The 16,386-nt window shown below is 45.0% G+C and overlaps 1 protein-coding gene across 1 annotated transcript in view; it reads left to right on the top strand.

Annotated features, from left to right (window-relative positions):
• Positions 1-16,386, top strand: part of LOC124794750 (tubulin alpha chain-like) — a 233,389-nt gene that overhangs the window by 22,297 nt on the left and 194,706 nt on the right. The window contains exon 3 of the mRNA XM_047258364.1: positions 9,384-9,685. Within this exon, the coding sequence (XP_047114320.1) occupies positions 9,384-9,685 (302 nt within the window). The remainder of the gene's footprint in view (positions 1-9,383; positions 9,686-16,386) is intronic.

Raw genomic sequence — 16,386 nt, 5'->3', positions numbered from 1 at the left:
GGTGCACGTGCCCGTCGACCTGGGACCGGACCGCAGCGACGCACGGATGCACGCCAAGACCGTAGGATCGTACGCAGTGCCGTAGGGGACCGCACCGCCACTTCCCAGCAAATTAGGGACACTGTTGCTCCTGGGGTATCGGCGAGGACCATTCGCAACCGTCTCCATGAAGCTGGGCTACGGTCCCGCACACCGTTAGGCCGTCTTCCGCTCACGCCCCAACATCGTGCAGCCCGCCTCCAGTGGTGTCGCGACAGGCGTGAATGGAGGGACGAATGGAGACGTGTCGTCTTCAGCGATGAGAGTCACTTCTGCCTTGGTGCCAATGATGGTCGTATGCGTGTTTGGCGCCGCGCAGGTGAGCGCCACAATCAGGACTGCATACGACTGAGGCACACAGGGCCAACACCCGGCATCATGGTGTGGGGAGCGATCTCCTACACTGGCCGTACACCACTGGTGATCGTCGAGGGGACACTGAATAGTGCACGGTACATCCAAACCGTCATCGAACCCATCGTTCTACCATTCCTAGACCGGCAAGGGAACTTGCTGTTCCAACAGGACAATGCACGTCCGCATGTATCCCGTGCCACCCAACGTGCTCTAGAAGGTGTAAGTCAACTACCCTGGCCAGCAAGATCTCCGGATCTGTCCCCCATTGAGCATGTTTGGGACTGGATGAAGCGTCATCTCACGCGGTCTGCACGTCCAGCACGAACGCTGGTCCAACTGAGGCGCCAGGTGGAAATGGCATGGCAAGCCGTTCCACAGGACTACATCCAGCATCTCTACGATCGTCTCCATGGGAGAATAACAGCCTGCATTGCTGCGAAAGGTGGATATACACTGTACTAGTGCCGACATTGTGCATGGTCTGTTGCCTGTGTCTATGTGCCTGTGGTTCTGTCAGTGTGATCATGTGATGTATCTGACCCCAGGAATGTGTCAATAAAGTTTCCCCTTCCTGGGACAATGAATTCACGGTGTTCTTATTTCAATTTCCAGGAGTGTAGTTTTCCTCTGATTCTTACTCAGTTCTCACTTACATTGGGCTACGTGTAACCAGACTGCTGGTCTGATAATATACACTCCAGCGATCACAGTCTCGGTATTTGTCTGAAAAAACCACGTGATTCATAGATAATGCCATACATGGATTTATAAAGCCGATACAGCTTTTAACATGGATACGAGTGTGCACATGTAGAACCAAGACCTCTTGTGACAGTAACATACAGTAGTTGTTGGGATCGGGTTTTTTTAACATCTGGCGGTTTGTAAGACGGTTAAACCTCTCTTTCTAAGACGCAGTGGTAGCACTCACACTACTTCCCTCATTGTCAAATGTCATTCAGCTGAGGCCGTGATCATAACATTTAGTTGTAAGTACAGGGATGAAATATATATGTGACCGATTTCTTAGGATGATGATCTACCTGTGTGTGCTTGGCGATGACCTGTTACAGTAGGAGTTGTCCGAATGGAGAGGCCTGTTGGGATGTATCAATGTAGATGACATAACCACGTTGCCCTCTAGACGACCGAATAGCGAACTAATACTTAGTATGTGTTGGATAGCTTTTGTGATCGTGTGGAAGTTTGAGAAGATTGAATATGGAGGTGCGTTTGCACTGGACCATTATCCCCCCCCCCCCCCATGTCAATTGTTCAGTTGAGTGCTTCTGCAGCCGGCCATTGTGGCCGAGCTGTTATAGGCTCTTTAGTCCGGAACCACACTGCTGCTATGGTCGCAGGTTCAAATCCTGCCTCTTACATGGATGTGTGTGATGTCCTTAGGTTAGTTAGGTTTAAGTAGTTCCAAGTTCTAGGGGACTGATGACCTCAGATGTTAAGTCCCATAGCGCTCAGAGCCATTTGAACCAATCTGAGCTGTTGACTGCTTCTGCACATTTCGCACCTTTATTTAGTTGTGAGAAGATTGATTGTGGTGTGTGCATCTAGCATGTGGAAGACAAGTTTGCCGGTTCTCTAGGCATGAGAAACACCTTAGTTGACCTTGAAAATTATAGTGATGATTTGGAATCTACTACATCACCAACATCATTATTTGCAATTAGAAATATCAGTTTTCCCTATTTTTTCGAGTTTCCGCGTAAATGTCTTCGCAGACATGACAAGTTTCTAGTTAGTCAGTGGTTTACAGCATGCCCCATCGAGCTAAAATTTACAGTCCACATTTCGGAATTATGTTGCACAAGTGATTGGTAGCATACTGCTGTGTGCTTGATATCAAGAGGTACCGCAAAAATGGTATAATATTATGACAAACCATGCAAAAATACATGTGTTCTTGTAATCCCAGAGTCTGGAGATGGGTGTAGAGAAAGCAAGCACGTCTGACCCAAAACAGTAACGTGTTTGTGCCTAGGGGGAATGAGCCTGAATTTGTAGAACTGTTCTGAGAGTGACTTTGGTCCACTGAGGGCGCTCTGTCACCTGTCTGGGTTAGATGACAGCCAACCTCGCAGGGAAATATCTAGTGCTGTCAGAAGTGTATACGGTGCTATCTGTCTTCAAATAATATGTACAAATGATGTAAAAGGGCTGATTTTGTATGGTGCAGGATACGAATTGTATGTTTACTACATTGACATGGTACGTGGTGAGATATTGCTGGGTTGGAGATCTGTTTTGCGCTCTAATATTCAAGCTCCTGTCCTCAGTAGGAGAGCAGTGTAATTGAATAACAGTCTTTATATATTTGACGATCTGTAGGCCACTTTGCAGGGTTTAATTGTCAGTGTGATATGGTGATTAGTACAAAATACAATTATAATGCTCTATTCTTTCACAAGATATGCTTTGTGCCAGGATGTAGGAGCATCTACAAACTGATTCAAACAAGATGGAGGCAAGGTATGTATGGAAAGTTCTGAGAAAGCAAGTGTTCAATGAGAAGTTGAAGCAGACCATGCATCTCTGGCAGGGATGACGTCACTCATCCGCCACTGTGGCAATAGGACATCTCCAGACCTGTAGCTGTAGGATACCGAAAATTCTGGGTATTTTTTCTCTTGTGTAAGACTGTGTTTCGAATTCTGTTAGTGTATTTGTTCTGATTTTGCCCCCTGTCACGTATTTCTAGAGGAATTTCTCAGGTGTCAAGTATTAAAGGGACGTCAAAGCCTCATGCTTGAGAGACCCGAACTAGGCGCCTGTACGTGGCTTGGCAGCTGCCGATGCTACCCGACTCCTGGGAGCATATGCAGTAGCCTCCTGTGCAGTCCAGTGGACGGGATGGGATGGGGGGGGGGGGGGGGGCGGACGGTGCCTGCACACTTTGTTTGCATGTCTCTTGCATTATTTTGCGAGCAGGTCTGTAGGCTGAGCTATTCGTTGTTTGACAGTTTACGAGTTGATTTTGTGTCTGCACATCAGTGTATTGGATTATTTACATAAAGTTTGCGTGTCAGTGTGCTGTGTACTGAAATTATTTCCGTAATTTAGGAGTTGTCTGTGTGTCTGCAGGGGGTTTTTCAGTAATTTACAAGTAGTTTAAAGGTCTGTAGGCTGTGTGGCGTGATCCCAAGCATGTGAGAGTGTGTGTTTTGTATCAGTGTGATAAATATACTATCTAAAATCCATCTCTAAATAGATTGTTCCAAAATAAATAAGGTACACTCCCTCCTCTCTCCAGCAGGCCAGCACAGGCTGAGTCATTTTCCCCTCCAGGCAGCCATCTTGGGTTATGTCATGGAACAGACGACAGTGCCCTCTGGTGGCAATACTGTGTACTAGGTCAGTTGGTCTCCGGACCCCATGGCGACCACACTGTTTCAGCTGCTGAGAATTCTACCGGGTTCCATGGCTGTGGTCTATGGAACTCTTCTATCCCTGATCTTTCATTCAAAGCTACATTGGACATCTTCGGAGTTGCTCCTGGTTTTGCTGAGTCTTGCCAACTGACGGGTTGGATGTCGAAGAATGGTCTAAATACCGTGGAAAGTGGGTGTGGTCTGGATAGAACATTATAGCAGAGATAAACCTTGTCAAAGATAAAATATAACTATCAATCATAGTATGTCAAAGATAAAAAACTTCTCATCGATTCTGTAGCGCCACAGTCCATATATCACTGAGTTTCATAGCTTCTTCATTTCTATTAAAATTATCCCCAGATTATATATTTCGACAGCTTCTCTGTATAGTCGTGGATAATAGTTCATCATAGTACATAAAAGTTAAGTTTACGAAAATTTCACTGCGTGATTACCCAACTGAAGACCTTGTTCCACCATGGCTGACTGCTGTTCAGTCAGGTGATCACATAGTGAAATTTTCGGAAACTAAAGTTTTATGTACTATGACGAACTATTATCCACTGCTATACAGAGAAGCTATCGAAATATATAAACATGTGGATTATTTTAACAGAAAAGAAGAAGCTATGAAACTCAGTAATATATGGACTGAGGCATTACAGAATCAATGAGAAGTTTTTTTCTTTGACATACTACGTTCGATTTTTATATTTTATCCTTGACAAACCACACCCACTTTCCACGATATTTAGGCCGTTCTTTGATGTCTGACTTGTCAGTTGGCAAGACTCAGCACAACCAGGAACGCCTCCGAAGATGTCCAACATAGCTTTGGACCATGGCCATACAACCCGGAAGAATTCTTGTCAGCTGAAACATCCGGTCGTGAAAGCCTTCATTGTATGACCACACTTTTTCCATCCATCCCCTCCCCCCATCTTGGATTACGTCATGAAACAGACGACAGTGCCCTCTGGGGGCAGTAATGTGTACTAGATTAGTTGGACTCTGGACCTATGGCGGCCACACTGTTTCCTGCCATTTCCCCCCATGCCAGACTGCCATCTTGGATTATGTCACGGAATAGACGACAGCGCCCCCTGGTGGTGGTATTATGTACTAGGTCAGTTGGACTCCAGACCTCGTGGTGAATACACTGGATGGCTGTACTGGATCAAATAGTTTAAATAAAGACTGCATGCAAAATGAAGACACATCCAGCACAGGCCGAGTCCTTTTCCTGGCAATGCCTAGGAAGAGGTGGCGGTCGGATGACTTAGGTTAGTGGGGGTAGCCCAAGTGCCCTATCTTCGCGTTATTTTCTTAGGTTCGTAGAGGTGTGTTGGATTGTCCTGATGGAATTTGAACTTCCCACCATTTTCAGGGGGAGAGGTGGGAGAGGGGGGGAGGGGTTCGGTTAGTGGAGGTATCCCAATTGACTTATCTTCTCGCCAAAATCCGACATCTTGGATGACGTCATCAGATGACGCCACAGTCGCTATATTGTATGATGTCATCGTCGCCATTTTGGATTATGGTACTTGGGGTGACGACTACTTTGTCCCACTACTAATGTTTATCATGGCTGACGAAATGGGTTTTTTGTTACTGTTACGCCATTCTAGTGTTGTAGTAAAGCTTAATAAAGCACGAATGAGCAAACCCTTTCCTTATTTTACATTGTATCTTTCTGTACATCTGTATTCTTCCCAGTATACGTAATAACAGTGTAAACAGCAATAAGTATAGCGTTTGTTACATCGTAGTACGTCAATCATATCGCGATTACAAGCAACGTGCGATTCACACTTGCATATCAGGATGTGCAATAGCACCACCTTTCGTGTATTCCAAGTGTCAACTTCATTTTGCAATTTCTGGGGAGGTAATTGATGGTTCAAATGGCTCGAAGCTCTATGGGACCTAACTAACCTAAGGACATCACACACATCCATGCCCGAGGCAGGATTCGAACCTGCGACCGCAGCAGCAGCGTCGTTCCGGACTGAAGTGCCTAGAACCGCTCGGTCACAACGGTTTGACAACAGAATTTCGTCCTATCCAACGTCCAGGAAGTTCCCATTCAGTATTTCCGTTGCAACACGGGACGAGTGAGCTGGATAACAGTCGTGTTGCAGCCACATACACAGTCGAATATCCAGTGGTACCTCTTCTAGAAGAAACGACAGAATGTTCTTCAGAAAGTGTGCGCGCGAATGTCCATTTAGAACGCCTAAGATGAAATAAGGTTCCACAATGTAATTTCCTATGATGCCCCACCATGCTTTTATGTTCCACATCCGTTGATGTTGCACCTGACGAAGTCAATGTGGATTTTCGGCTGCCTAGTAGGGCATGCTGTGCAAATTTACATTAGCGTCGTTAGTAAATGTTCCTTCATTGGTAAAGTGCACACGATGGAATGGCAAACGGAACGGCAAACCTATCAATTTCTGTACGACGTTCGAAATCACTCCGTCGTCGAGTACCTGATCTAGTGACAGATGATTGGTATGGAATATTTGTCGATGCAGGATGCGAATGGCACTCGTCTGGATAATTCTACATTCCTTGGCAATATCTGTGATACTACTGTGCGGACGCTATTAGGTGATAGTCAGAACACCTTTTTCCTGTTCTCTGTCAGTTGCATGCAATCTTCTTTCCAGTTCTCTTTTTGACGCTCAAACAGCCTGTCCGTCTTAATATTTCATGCAACTGCTTGGCACGGCGGACCCTGGTGATCCGGATACATAGCCCAATACCACTGTACTATTTTTACGGCATTTCTTTTACATTCACCATAAAAAAGTACAGCGTATATTTTTGCAAAAATCATAATTATTATGTTATTTGTGATATGTGCGCGAACAGCATACCTTTGGAAACAGCAAACTCTCGAGTTTTACATGGTTCCCGCTAGGTAACAGCAGTGGGCGCCCACTTCAGTTCTAGTAAAAATGGTGTCGGGACAACAGAAAGCGTTTTGTGTTCTACATTTTGCGCGGTGCGAGTGAGTAATAACTGTTCAGAATGACTTGCGTACTAGGTACGGTGTGGATTCTCCTACAGCACAGAGCATTAGGCGATGGCATAAAAAATTTCGAGAAACAGGTTGTCTGTGTAAAGGCAAATCGCCGGGCCGCCCCCGAGTGTCTGACACAACCGACTGTTACAGAAGAAAATTATCAAGCATATCGAGGTACGTGCATATCTCGATATGCTTGAGAATTTTATGTTCGCACGGTTGGAAACAGAGTCGAACGACTTCATTTACCGAGTGGATGGGGCCCCGCCACACTGGCATCTGGAAGTGCAGGAATTTTTAAATCAAAGTGTTACTGAACGATGTATCGGTCGCATTGGACGCTACACGGTTCCACATAAAAAAACATACTTGCTTGAATGTCTCCGTTGATACGAACCCTAAAAACATTAACCAAACAAAAAAAAAAAAAAAGAAACATGTGCCCTTCGATGCCCCTCGATGCTCTTAACATTTGCTGAAAACGGCGTTTCGGGATGTGTAACCGTTCCCGAAATAAAAGAGGTGTTACGTCTTACGTGACTCACACAGTATATATATACACTCCTGGAAATTGAAATAAGAACACCGTGAATTCATTGTCCCAGGAAGGGGAAACTTTATTGACACATTCCTGGGGTCAGATACATCACATGATCACACTGACAGAACCACAGGCACATAGACACAGGCAACAGAGCATGCACAATGTCGGCACTAGTACAGTGTATATCCACCTTTCGCAGCAATGCATGCTGCTATTCTCCCATGGAGACGATCGTAGAGATGCTGGATGTAGTCCTGTGGAACGGCTTGCCATGCCATTTCCACCTGGCGCCTCAGTTGGACCAGCGTTCGTGCTGGACGAGCAGACCGCGTGAGACGACGCTTCATCCAGTCCCAAACATGCTCAATGGGGGACAGATCCGGAGATCTTGCTGGCCAGGGTAGTTGACTTACACCTTCTAGAGCACGTTGGGTGGCACGGGATACATGCGGACGTGCATTGTCCTGTTGGAACAGCAAGTTCCCTTGCCGGTCTAGGAATGGTAGAACGATGGGTTCGATGACGGTTTGGATGTACCGTGCACTATTCAGTGTCCCCTCGACGATCACCAGTGGTGTACGGCCAGTGTAGGAGATCGCTCCCCACACCATGATGCCGGGTGTTGGCCCTGTGTGCCTCGGTCGTATGCAGTCCTGATTGTGGCGCTCACCTGCACGGCGCCAAACACGCATACGACCATCATTGGCACCAAGGCAGAAGCGACTCTCATCGCTGAAGACGACACGTCTCCATTCGTCCCCCCAGGAGCAACAGTGTCCCTAATTTGCTGGGAAGTTGGCGGTGCGGTCCCCTACGGCACTGCGTAGGATCCTACGGTCTTGGCGTGCATCCGTGCGTCGCTGCGGTCCGGTCCCAGGTCGACGGGCACGTGCACCTTCCGCCGACCACTGGCGACAACATCGATGTACTGTGGAGACCTCACGCCCCACGTGTTGAGCAATTCGGCGGTACGTCCACCTGGCCTCCCGCATGCCCACTATACGCCCTCGCTCAAAGTCTGTCAACTGCACATATGGTTCACGTCCACGCTGTCGCGGCATGCTACCAGTGTTAAAGACTGCGATGGAGCTCCGTATGCCACGGCAAACTAGCTGACACTGACGGCGGCGGTGCACATATGCTGCGCAGCTAGCGCCATTCGACGGCCAACACCGCGGTTCCTGGTGTGTCCGCTGTGCCGTTCGTGTGATCATTGCTTGTACAGCCCTCTCGCAGTGTCCGGAGCAAGTATGGTGGGTCTGACACACCGGTGTCAATGTGTTCTTTTTTCCATTTCCAGGAGTGTATATATATAGGTTTGTTGTGGGGCCGCAACTTTTGGAGCGAATGTCATTCATGGCCGCCATCTTGACATCCGCCATTTTGGATTCAAGTCATTTTTTTTAATGGGAAGGGGGGTGTATGACACATCAATTAACACTCACTTGAGCTCTGGAATTTAGTGGTGCAATTTGTTTTTATCTATCTTGTACAGTTAAGAGGTTATTAATATTCAAAGTTGGGAAATTACCTTCATACCGACTGCTGAAACACATGTTCTACGTGTTGTCCATCCTGTGCAATGCACAACTGTAGTCGCCGCAACCACTCTGACTGCACACGGAGGAGGGTGTCTCCTGCAATTTGGTCACAAGCATGTGTGCGTTCCTGCAGGTGTCTCAAATCACGGATGCTCTCAGCATACACTATCTCCTTAAGATGTCCCCATAGATAAAAACCAAGAGGCGTTAAGTCAGGGGATCTGGGCGGCTACTCCATGGGACCACAGCGACCAACCCACTTCCCTGGCAGTTCCATTCATAGACACCAGTGCCTTAGTGTGGAGGGGCTCCATCGTGCTGAAAATAAGATGGGAAAATGCCGTCAGCGTTCAGTGTGGAAGGGAACACAAGGTCCTGCAGCAGCATGTGTGTGTGTGTGAGAGAGAGAGAGAGAGAGAGAGAGAGAGAGAGAGTGGACATGCGCACTTGAGAGAAAAACGTGGTGAGAGATGACTGGTCTACAGACCAGGTGCGCAGTGGACAGTACAGGGAGCTGTACCACCCAGAGCAGCTGATATCCGGCAAGGAGGACGCAGCCAACAACTACGCCCGCGGCCACTACACAGTGGGCGCCGAGTTGATCGATGCCGTCATGGACCGCGTGCGCAAACTCTCGGAGCGCTGCGACGGACTGCAGGGTTACATCGTGTCGCATTCGCTGGGCGGCGGCACTGGCTCTGGCTTCACGTCGTTGCTCATGCAGCGGCTCGCCGACTCCTTCCGCAAGAAGACCAAGCTCGAATTCGTCGTCTACCCAGCCCCGCAGGTAAATGCGCAACGTGTGACACCAGTATCGCGCCTCTGTATCACCATTAGGTACACGGAGATTCCCTAGAGTGCCGGAGAAATTTGGACACAGAGATATGCGCACAACAGGGTTTTCCGGAAATTTGAGGCCACCAGTTTTGTCAGGGAATTTGTGTACCGATTGCTTGGGGTGCCGAAAGGCCTTCCTCAGGCTGGAGGTGTCTGCAAATCTCCATTTTAAAATATTCGTGCTCTTATCTTTCCAGGCACAGTCAGTATATAAGGGGCTTCACATGTTCAATATTTATTAATTATTATATATTATCAGTTCTTCAATATAGTGAAACCACCATCACACCACCAAAAGTTATGCCAGTATTTTCATTTGGAAACATGATTTCGAGAAACCAGATTTCAAAGAGCCATTAAGCTTTTGTTGTTATTTTATTAACTACTGCTGTCAAATAACAATAACAAACATAGGTTATATGAATACTTGAGAAAAAAGAACGACATACTCCACTTTACTTTGCTGAATGATATTGGATGTCTCCGGATGCCACGTGAGAGAAATGAGAAAGAAAACATAGTAATTAGAGAGGAAATTACATTTGAAAAATGGTTAGAAGTAACTGAAATTTCTCAACAGAAAAGTCATTTGTATTGTGTCTACCTGTGTAACGAGGTGGATGAACACTAGAATACACCAAAAACTATAATACACCAAAAACTATACTTGTCAATGACAAAGGTCTTCTTAGGCACTTGTGGGTTTTATTGTTGTTCTGAAGAAGGTGTAGTTATCTACGCCGAAACCTGGGTTAACACAAGGTGCTTTTTTCGCAATCGAGGCGGGTTTTTAGTTTTTTAATATATTAACTAACGATCGCTGACGTGCTGTGATGTTGAAGGTTCTTAGGTTCTTATTAACTTTTAAAAACACCCGAAGCAACGTAGACGACACTGAGACAAGTAATTGAATATGAGACACATGGGGTCGCAAATGTCGGGAAATGTCCGAAACGTGGATGACAAATATTGAACATGTGACGTCACCAGACGACATACCTCGCAGGTGTAGCGGTTGGGCTTGTTGATAGTACTGTCACTGGTAAGGGACTGCGCTACACGTCGCTCCGATAGGCTACTCTGTTTTCGTAAATGTAAAATGTTTCATCGTAGTGTCCTGTTACCACTAACGCAAGCACTATCGTGTCACATTTGATAATACGAGAATGAAAACAGAGTAACCTAATGGAGTGACGCGTAGCACTGCCATCAAGCGGCGGGGGGTAGGATCGGCGAGCCCAACCGCTGCACGTGCAGTGAGGCACATCGTCTAGTGACGTCACATATTCAACATTTGTTATCGACTTTTGGGGTGTTTCCCGACATTTGCTGCCCCACGTGTCTTATATTAAATTATTTGTCTTGGCGTCATCTACTTCGCTTCGGGTGTTTTTAAACGTTAATAAGAACCACCCTGTAGATTGATTAAAATATAAATGTATTTCCGCAAAATAAAGAACAACCGCCTTCCGTTACGAAAGTGATTTTATTTCAATGCACTATGCATTTCAAGCCCTCCGAGCTCATCTTCAGATGCTCTGACAGCCTACATCAATTTTTTTTCAGATTTAAGTCTGATCTGTCTCCAGCATGGGATACCTTGTTTTGAAGCACAATATGAATCAACATCTTTATGTACATGTACGTACTTCCCATTCCACAGCACATTTGTAACTACAAGTCAAAACACTGCAGCCACAAGTCAAAACAAGATTTGTGGTTACGACTGTGTTGTAGAATGGAAAATGTATATATGTACATAAACATTGCTTATTTAAATTGTGATTCAAAACAATGTATCCAATACTGGACCAGACCAGAATTAGCCTAAATCTGAAAAAAATGTAGACTGTCAAAGCACCTGAGGATGAGCCCCCAGGGCCCGAAATGGATCGTGCATTGAAATACACTCACTATTGTGACTGAAGGCAGTCGTTATTTATTTTATAAAAGTAGTACAATCTACTGTTCTGTCACCAGTAGAAATATCTGTACTTATACCTGTTACACCCTGTGTACACAGATATGAATTTTTATCAGCATATAACTAAACTTTGCTACAGGAGAATGTCCAAATTTCTTAACGATTTGTTATAATTTTTTAGTCTAGCTTGCTCTTTTCAGATACCAATTAATGTATGAATACTAGTAATGTTCGAAGGGGAAGCAGTTTTCCGCAACCGCAGTGTGGGATACCGTCATGATTTAATCCTACACACTAAAACCGTGTTCAATATTTAAAATGAAACCAAAATGACATTTAAAAAATTCATTCTGAGGAACTAGATTTTGTTTTGTTTGAAATACACACATCAGAAAAAGTTTTGCATCACCTCGGTTCCGAGAGTTCCGAATCTATACAGAAGATTGGAACAGAGATGAAATAAACATCATGCTCATGAGAACCACACATTGCATGTTGTACCACCATACGGCGAGACCTTCCGAGGTGGTGGTCCAGATTGCTGTACACATGGTCCAGATTGCTGTACACACCGATACCTCTAATACCCAGTAGCACGTCCTCTTGCATTGATGCTTGCCTGTATTCGCCGTGGCATACTATCCACAAGTTCATCAAGGCACTGTTGGTCCATATTGTCCCACTCCTCAACGGCGATTCAGAGTAGATTCCTCAGAGTTGTCGGTGGCTCACGACGTCCATAAACAGCCGTTTTCAGTCTATCCCAGGCATGTTCGATAGGGTTCATGCAGCCTATTGCCCACAGTTTGGTTCGTAACACGACGTCCTGTGGCTGCATGAAACGCAGTATTCAACATGGTGACGTTGCTGTCAGGGTTCCTCCGAGCTATAATCCGTAGGTAGCAGTCATCCACTGCAGTAGTAGCCCTTGGGAGACTTGAGCGTGGCATGTCATCGACAGTTCCTGTCTCTCTGTATCACCTCCATGTCCGAACACCATCGCTTTGGTTCACTCCGAGACGCCTGGACACTTCCCTTGTTGAGAGGCCTTCCTGGCACAAAGTAACAGTGCGGACGCGATCGAACCGCAGTATTGACCGTCTACACATGGTTGAACTACAGACAACACGAGCCGTATACCACCTCTGTGTTGGAAGACTGGAACTGATCGGCTATCGGACCCCTTCCGACTAATACCCTAATAGGTGCCGCTCATGCAGGGTTGTTTACATCTTTGCGTGGGTTTAGTGACATCTCTGAACAGTCAAAGGAACTGTGTCTGTGATACAGTATCCACAGTCAACGTCTATCTTCAGAAGTTCTGGGAACTGAGGTGGTGCAAAAACTTTTTTTGATGTGTGTATATTGTACAAAGACACAGAGGATACGTATATACTATTTCAGGCATATTCTGAAGCTAAACAACGCATTCTGCTTGTGTATAAAGTAGAAAATATGGATTATTATTCGAACAATTTGCGTTTTCGCTTTGTCTATCATGGTAGATAAGAGTGCAGTTTCAGAAGGCGAAGGAGGGGACAAGGTAAATCCTTCAGCACGTGAGCTGGTTGTGTCTGCAAATCGCTGGTGTCCACAACTCCAGACACCAGTTCCCTTACGGTTTGTTATACCAAGGATAAAACTACAAGACGCACTTCAACAGCAAAATCGCAATCGTAGGGTACCTTCTGTTCACTATATTTTGCAGTATTTATTCATACACTGCTGTGCATTAAATTTGTAACACCATAAGAATATACAAGGGGGGGGGGGGGGGGGGGGATAAAAGTGGCCCAAATGAGTGAACGCAACTGGATGTGAATGTATAAATATAACCACATCCTGTGACGTGCACACCACTTGTCCTTTTGCCATGTGACCTACATCGGTTCAGAGCGTAGTGCAGGCTGTGTCAGTGTGGATGGAGCAGCGCAAAGGGGAGGATGGTACTCACAGTGAAGCAGAGTGTGTTCGTTGTGGAAAGTTATGTGACAACAAAGTCGTAGAAATAGTATGGTTAGTAGTTTGCTGAGAAGTTTAATGGTGTCAAAGTGCCAGCAGATAGTGCTATGAAATGCTTAGTCCGAAAATGGCTTCAGGCAGAACCTGTTTTGAACAAATAAAAAAAAAATTACAAAACGTGCACAAACACCAGAAAATGTGCACCAGAAAATGCTTCAGAGTCCTATTAAATCAATCTGACACCTGTTACAAGAAACTGACATATCATGTCGATCATGCAGATGGATACTCCATGTGGACCTGCAGATGCATCCCTACCGAGTGTCTGTTGTTCATGCACTAAACCCAGCAGACGATCCTCAGTGCCTTCATTTTTGTGAGTGGCTGTTCACTGAGATAACTGAATGGTTTGGACATGGATGTGTTCTTTATGTCTGATGAATCATAGTTTCACCTGAGTGTTTCTGTCAACTCACAGAATCACAGGTTCTGGACGGCAGAGAATCCACAGAACTTCTGTGAAACACCATTTCATGATCAGAAGGTTGGGGTTTGGTGTGCAGTGTCTGCAAGCTACATTACTGGTCTGATCTTCTTTCATCATACGCTGACCTTGACATGTTGTAGTGCCAACATTTTGAAACCATTTTTGGCGGCATTAACGGAGGAGGAAAAGACCTACAGATACTTCCAATCGGTTGGAGCAACTGTCCATATAGCTGACCGAACCCTGGAGCACATTTACACAATATTCACATCTGACAGATTTATTAGCAGAGGGCAGGCTGGTCGCAGCCCTAGCTGTCCACCCAGTTCACTTGATCCATCAATGTGTGATAACTTTGTGTGGAAAGCCCTCAAATCTAAGGTGTATTACAACAATCCTCATGGTCTTCAAGAATTGTAGCAGAACATTTCGGATGAGACTGCAGCAATTACAGGAGTCCACCTTCGATCCGTCTTCAGGAATATGCAGACCAGGGCCAAAAATTGCCAAGACATGAATGGTAGTAACTTTCAACATCTGCTATAGTCAGGTTGGTATTCAATTTCCTTTCCTCTGCTGTGTTTCTTTGCATCATGGAACTCTGTTCTCCAGGCCACTTCTATTTGCCCCACCCTTTGTTCATTATAATAGAAAGAATATGTTATGAAATTTCTTGGGGATCTGACTAGACATTGAGTCAAATTCAACTTGGATGACGTACACTTATGCCATTCACTGCTGCTTCAACTTTATGCATCAGTTGCAATGACTGGCGAATAGAGGCATATGCTTCTCTCAACAATTGATGACCAAGTGTTTTCTGTAGGTGAGATATCTGAAGAACACCCTGGCCAGTGCAACAGTAGAATAATCTCCATACCAGGGTAGATCATGACAGCATAGGGAACATGGCTTCTTGTGGAAAGATAATGCATGGAGACCCCGAAGGCAGAGCCACTGGTTTTAATGCATCGATAAATGTAATGGTTGCTGTCTTGATTACCAACTATGTGAACCAGCAGTGATAGTGTTGTAAGTTCAATGGTATGTCATACTATCACCCCAGATGGTGGGACCACATTACAACGAAGAATGAAATCTGGCGATGTTCGTTTTCCTTGGAGCCTCCAAATGTTGATATTTCCATTGTAAAGCTACACACAGAACTGGGCGCCTGAGAAGATGACGAGGTGCCAGTCATATGTACAGGGTTGTCATTAAGTGCCTCACTGCCAGCATGCCTCTCTCTGCTGCCGCACAGAGGGAAGCAGCGACAACGGTCGCTGTGCTGACAGTCCGTGGTGCTGTAGATGTTGTGATACTATCCACAAGGATGTTCGTATTGTTGTAGGTAATGGGCCCATTGATATCCTGGATGGCATTTATAACATTTCTCTAACTACTCGTAATAATGGAGTTGATTATAGTTATGCTTTATCTGCTGCAGTCCTGGTCTTGAGAACATTAAGGTCACTGTAACACAACTAGTGGAGAGTTGATTAAGTTTAACCTTGTATTGGTTTTATTCATTTTTATTATACTTTCAAAACAATTTAAAAATATTATTACAAAGGCAAACAATACTTACAATACAAAAGGAGCAGCTACATGCTCACTGCTCAAAAACTAAAACCAGACTGACTCCCTATGCCAATATGGCAGTCACTATTTATAATTTCTTAACAATCCGTGGCATTGTTTAAAATCATTTTTTGATTAATTAACCATTAAAATTTACATATAAATACTGAAAATACATATATAAATGTATGTCTGCTCAGAACAGTAAGTACACTACGATATTAGTACATGTCTGTTATTTCATTTGAGAACAAACTCTCAAATAAGGAGTTACAATAATTCATTTATATTTTTTATTAATTACTGGAGACTCCCTTCACAGGAATTTTTTCCTTCATTTACAGAGCATCTACACTTCTAACTGAAATAGATTAAACAGTTATTTTCACAGTTATAAGTTTTTCTAGACGAGTTACATATTTTGTTTACATGTGTGATCCTGAATTAGACTGGGAAATGTTCATTTTAAATAGGCATTATGGGCTGTTACGTTTCACATTACATAGGGTGTCCCACAACTGTTGCAACAAACTTTGATGCGTTGTAGAGGGTGTTGTGAGAACAATTAGAAGATAAGAACCAGTGTCCAGATATCCAATGAAGCCACAGAGCATCGAAGTTATAGGCACCGACACCAGCCATTAGGCTACCTCTTCGGCAGATCACATCGATTTGTAAGCTGGCAGGTCATAAGCAG

The sequence above is a fragment of the Schistocerca piceifrons genome, chromosome 4 (genome assembly GCF_021461385.2).
Source record: "Schistocerca piceifrons isolate TAMUIC-IGC-003096 chromosome 4, iqSchPice1.1, whole genome shotgun sequence".
Lineage (NCBI taxonomy): Eukaryota > Metazoa > Arthropoda > Insecta > Orthoptera > Acrididae > Schistocerca > Schistocerca piceifrons.
Note: the sequence above shows the minus strand (reverse complement) of the source record. Positions and strands in the feature narration are given on the sequence as shown.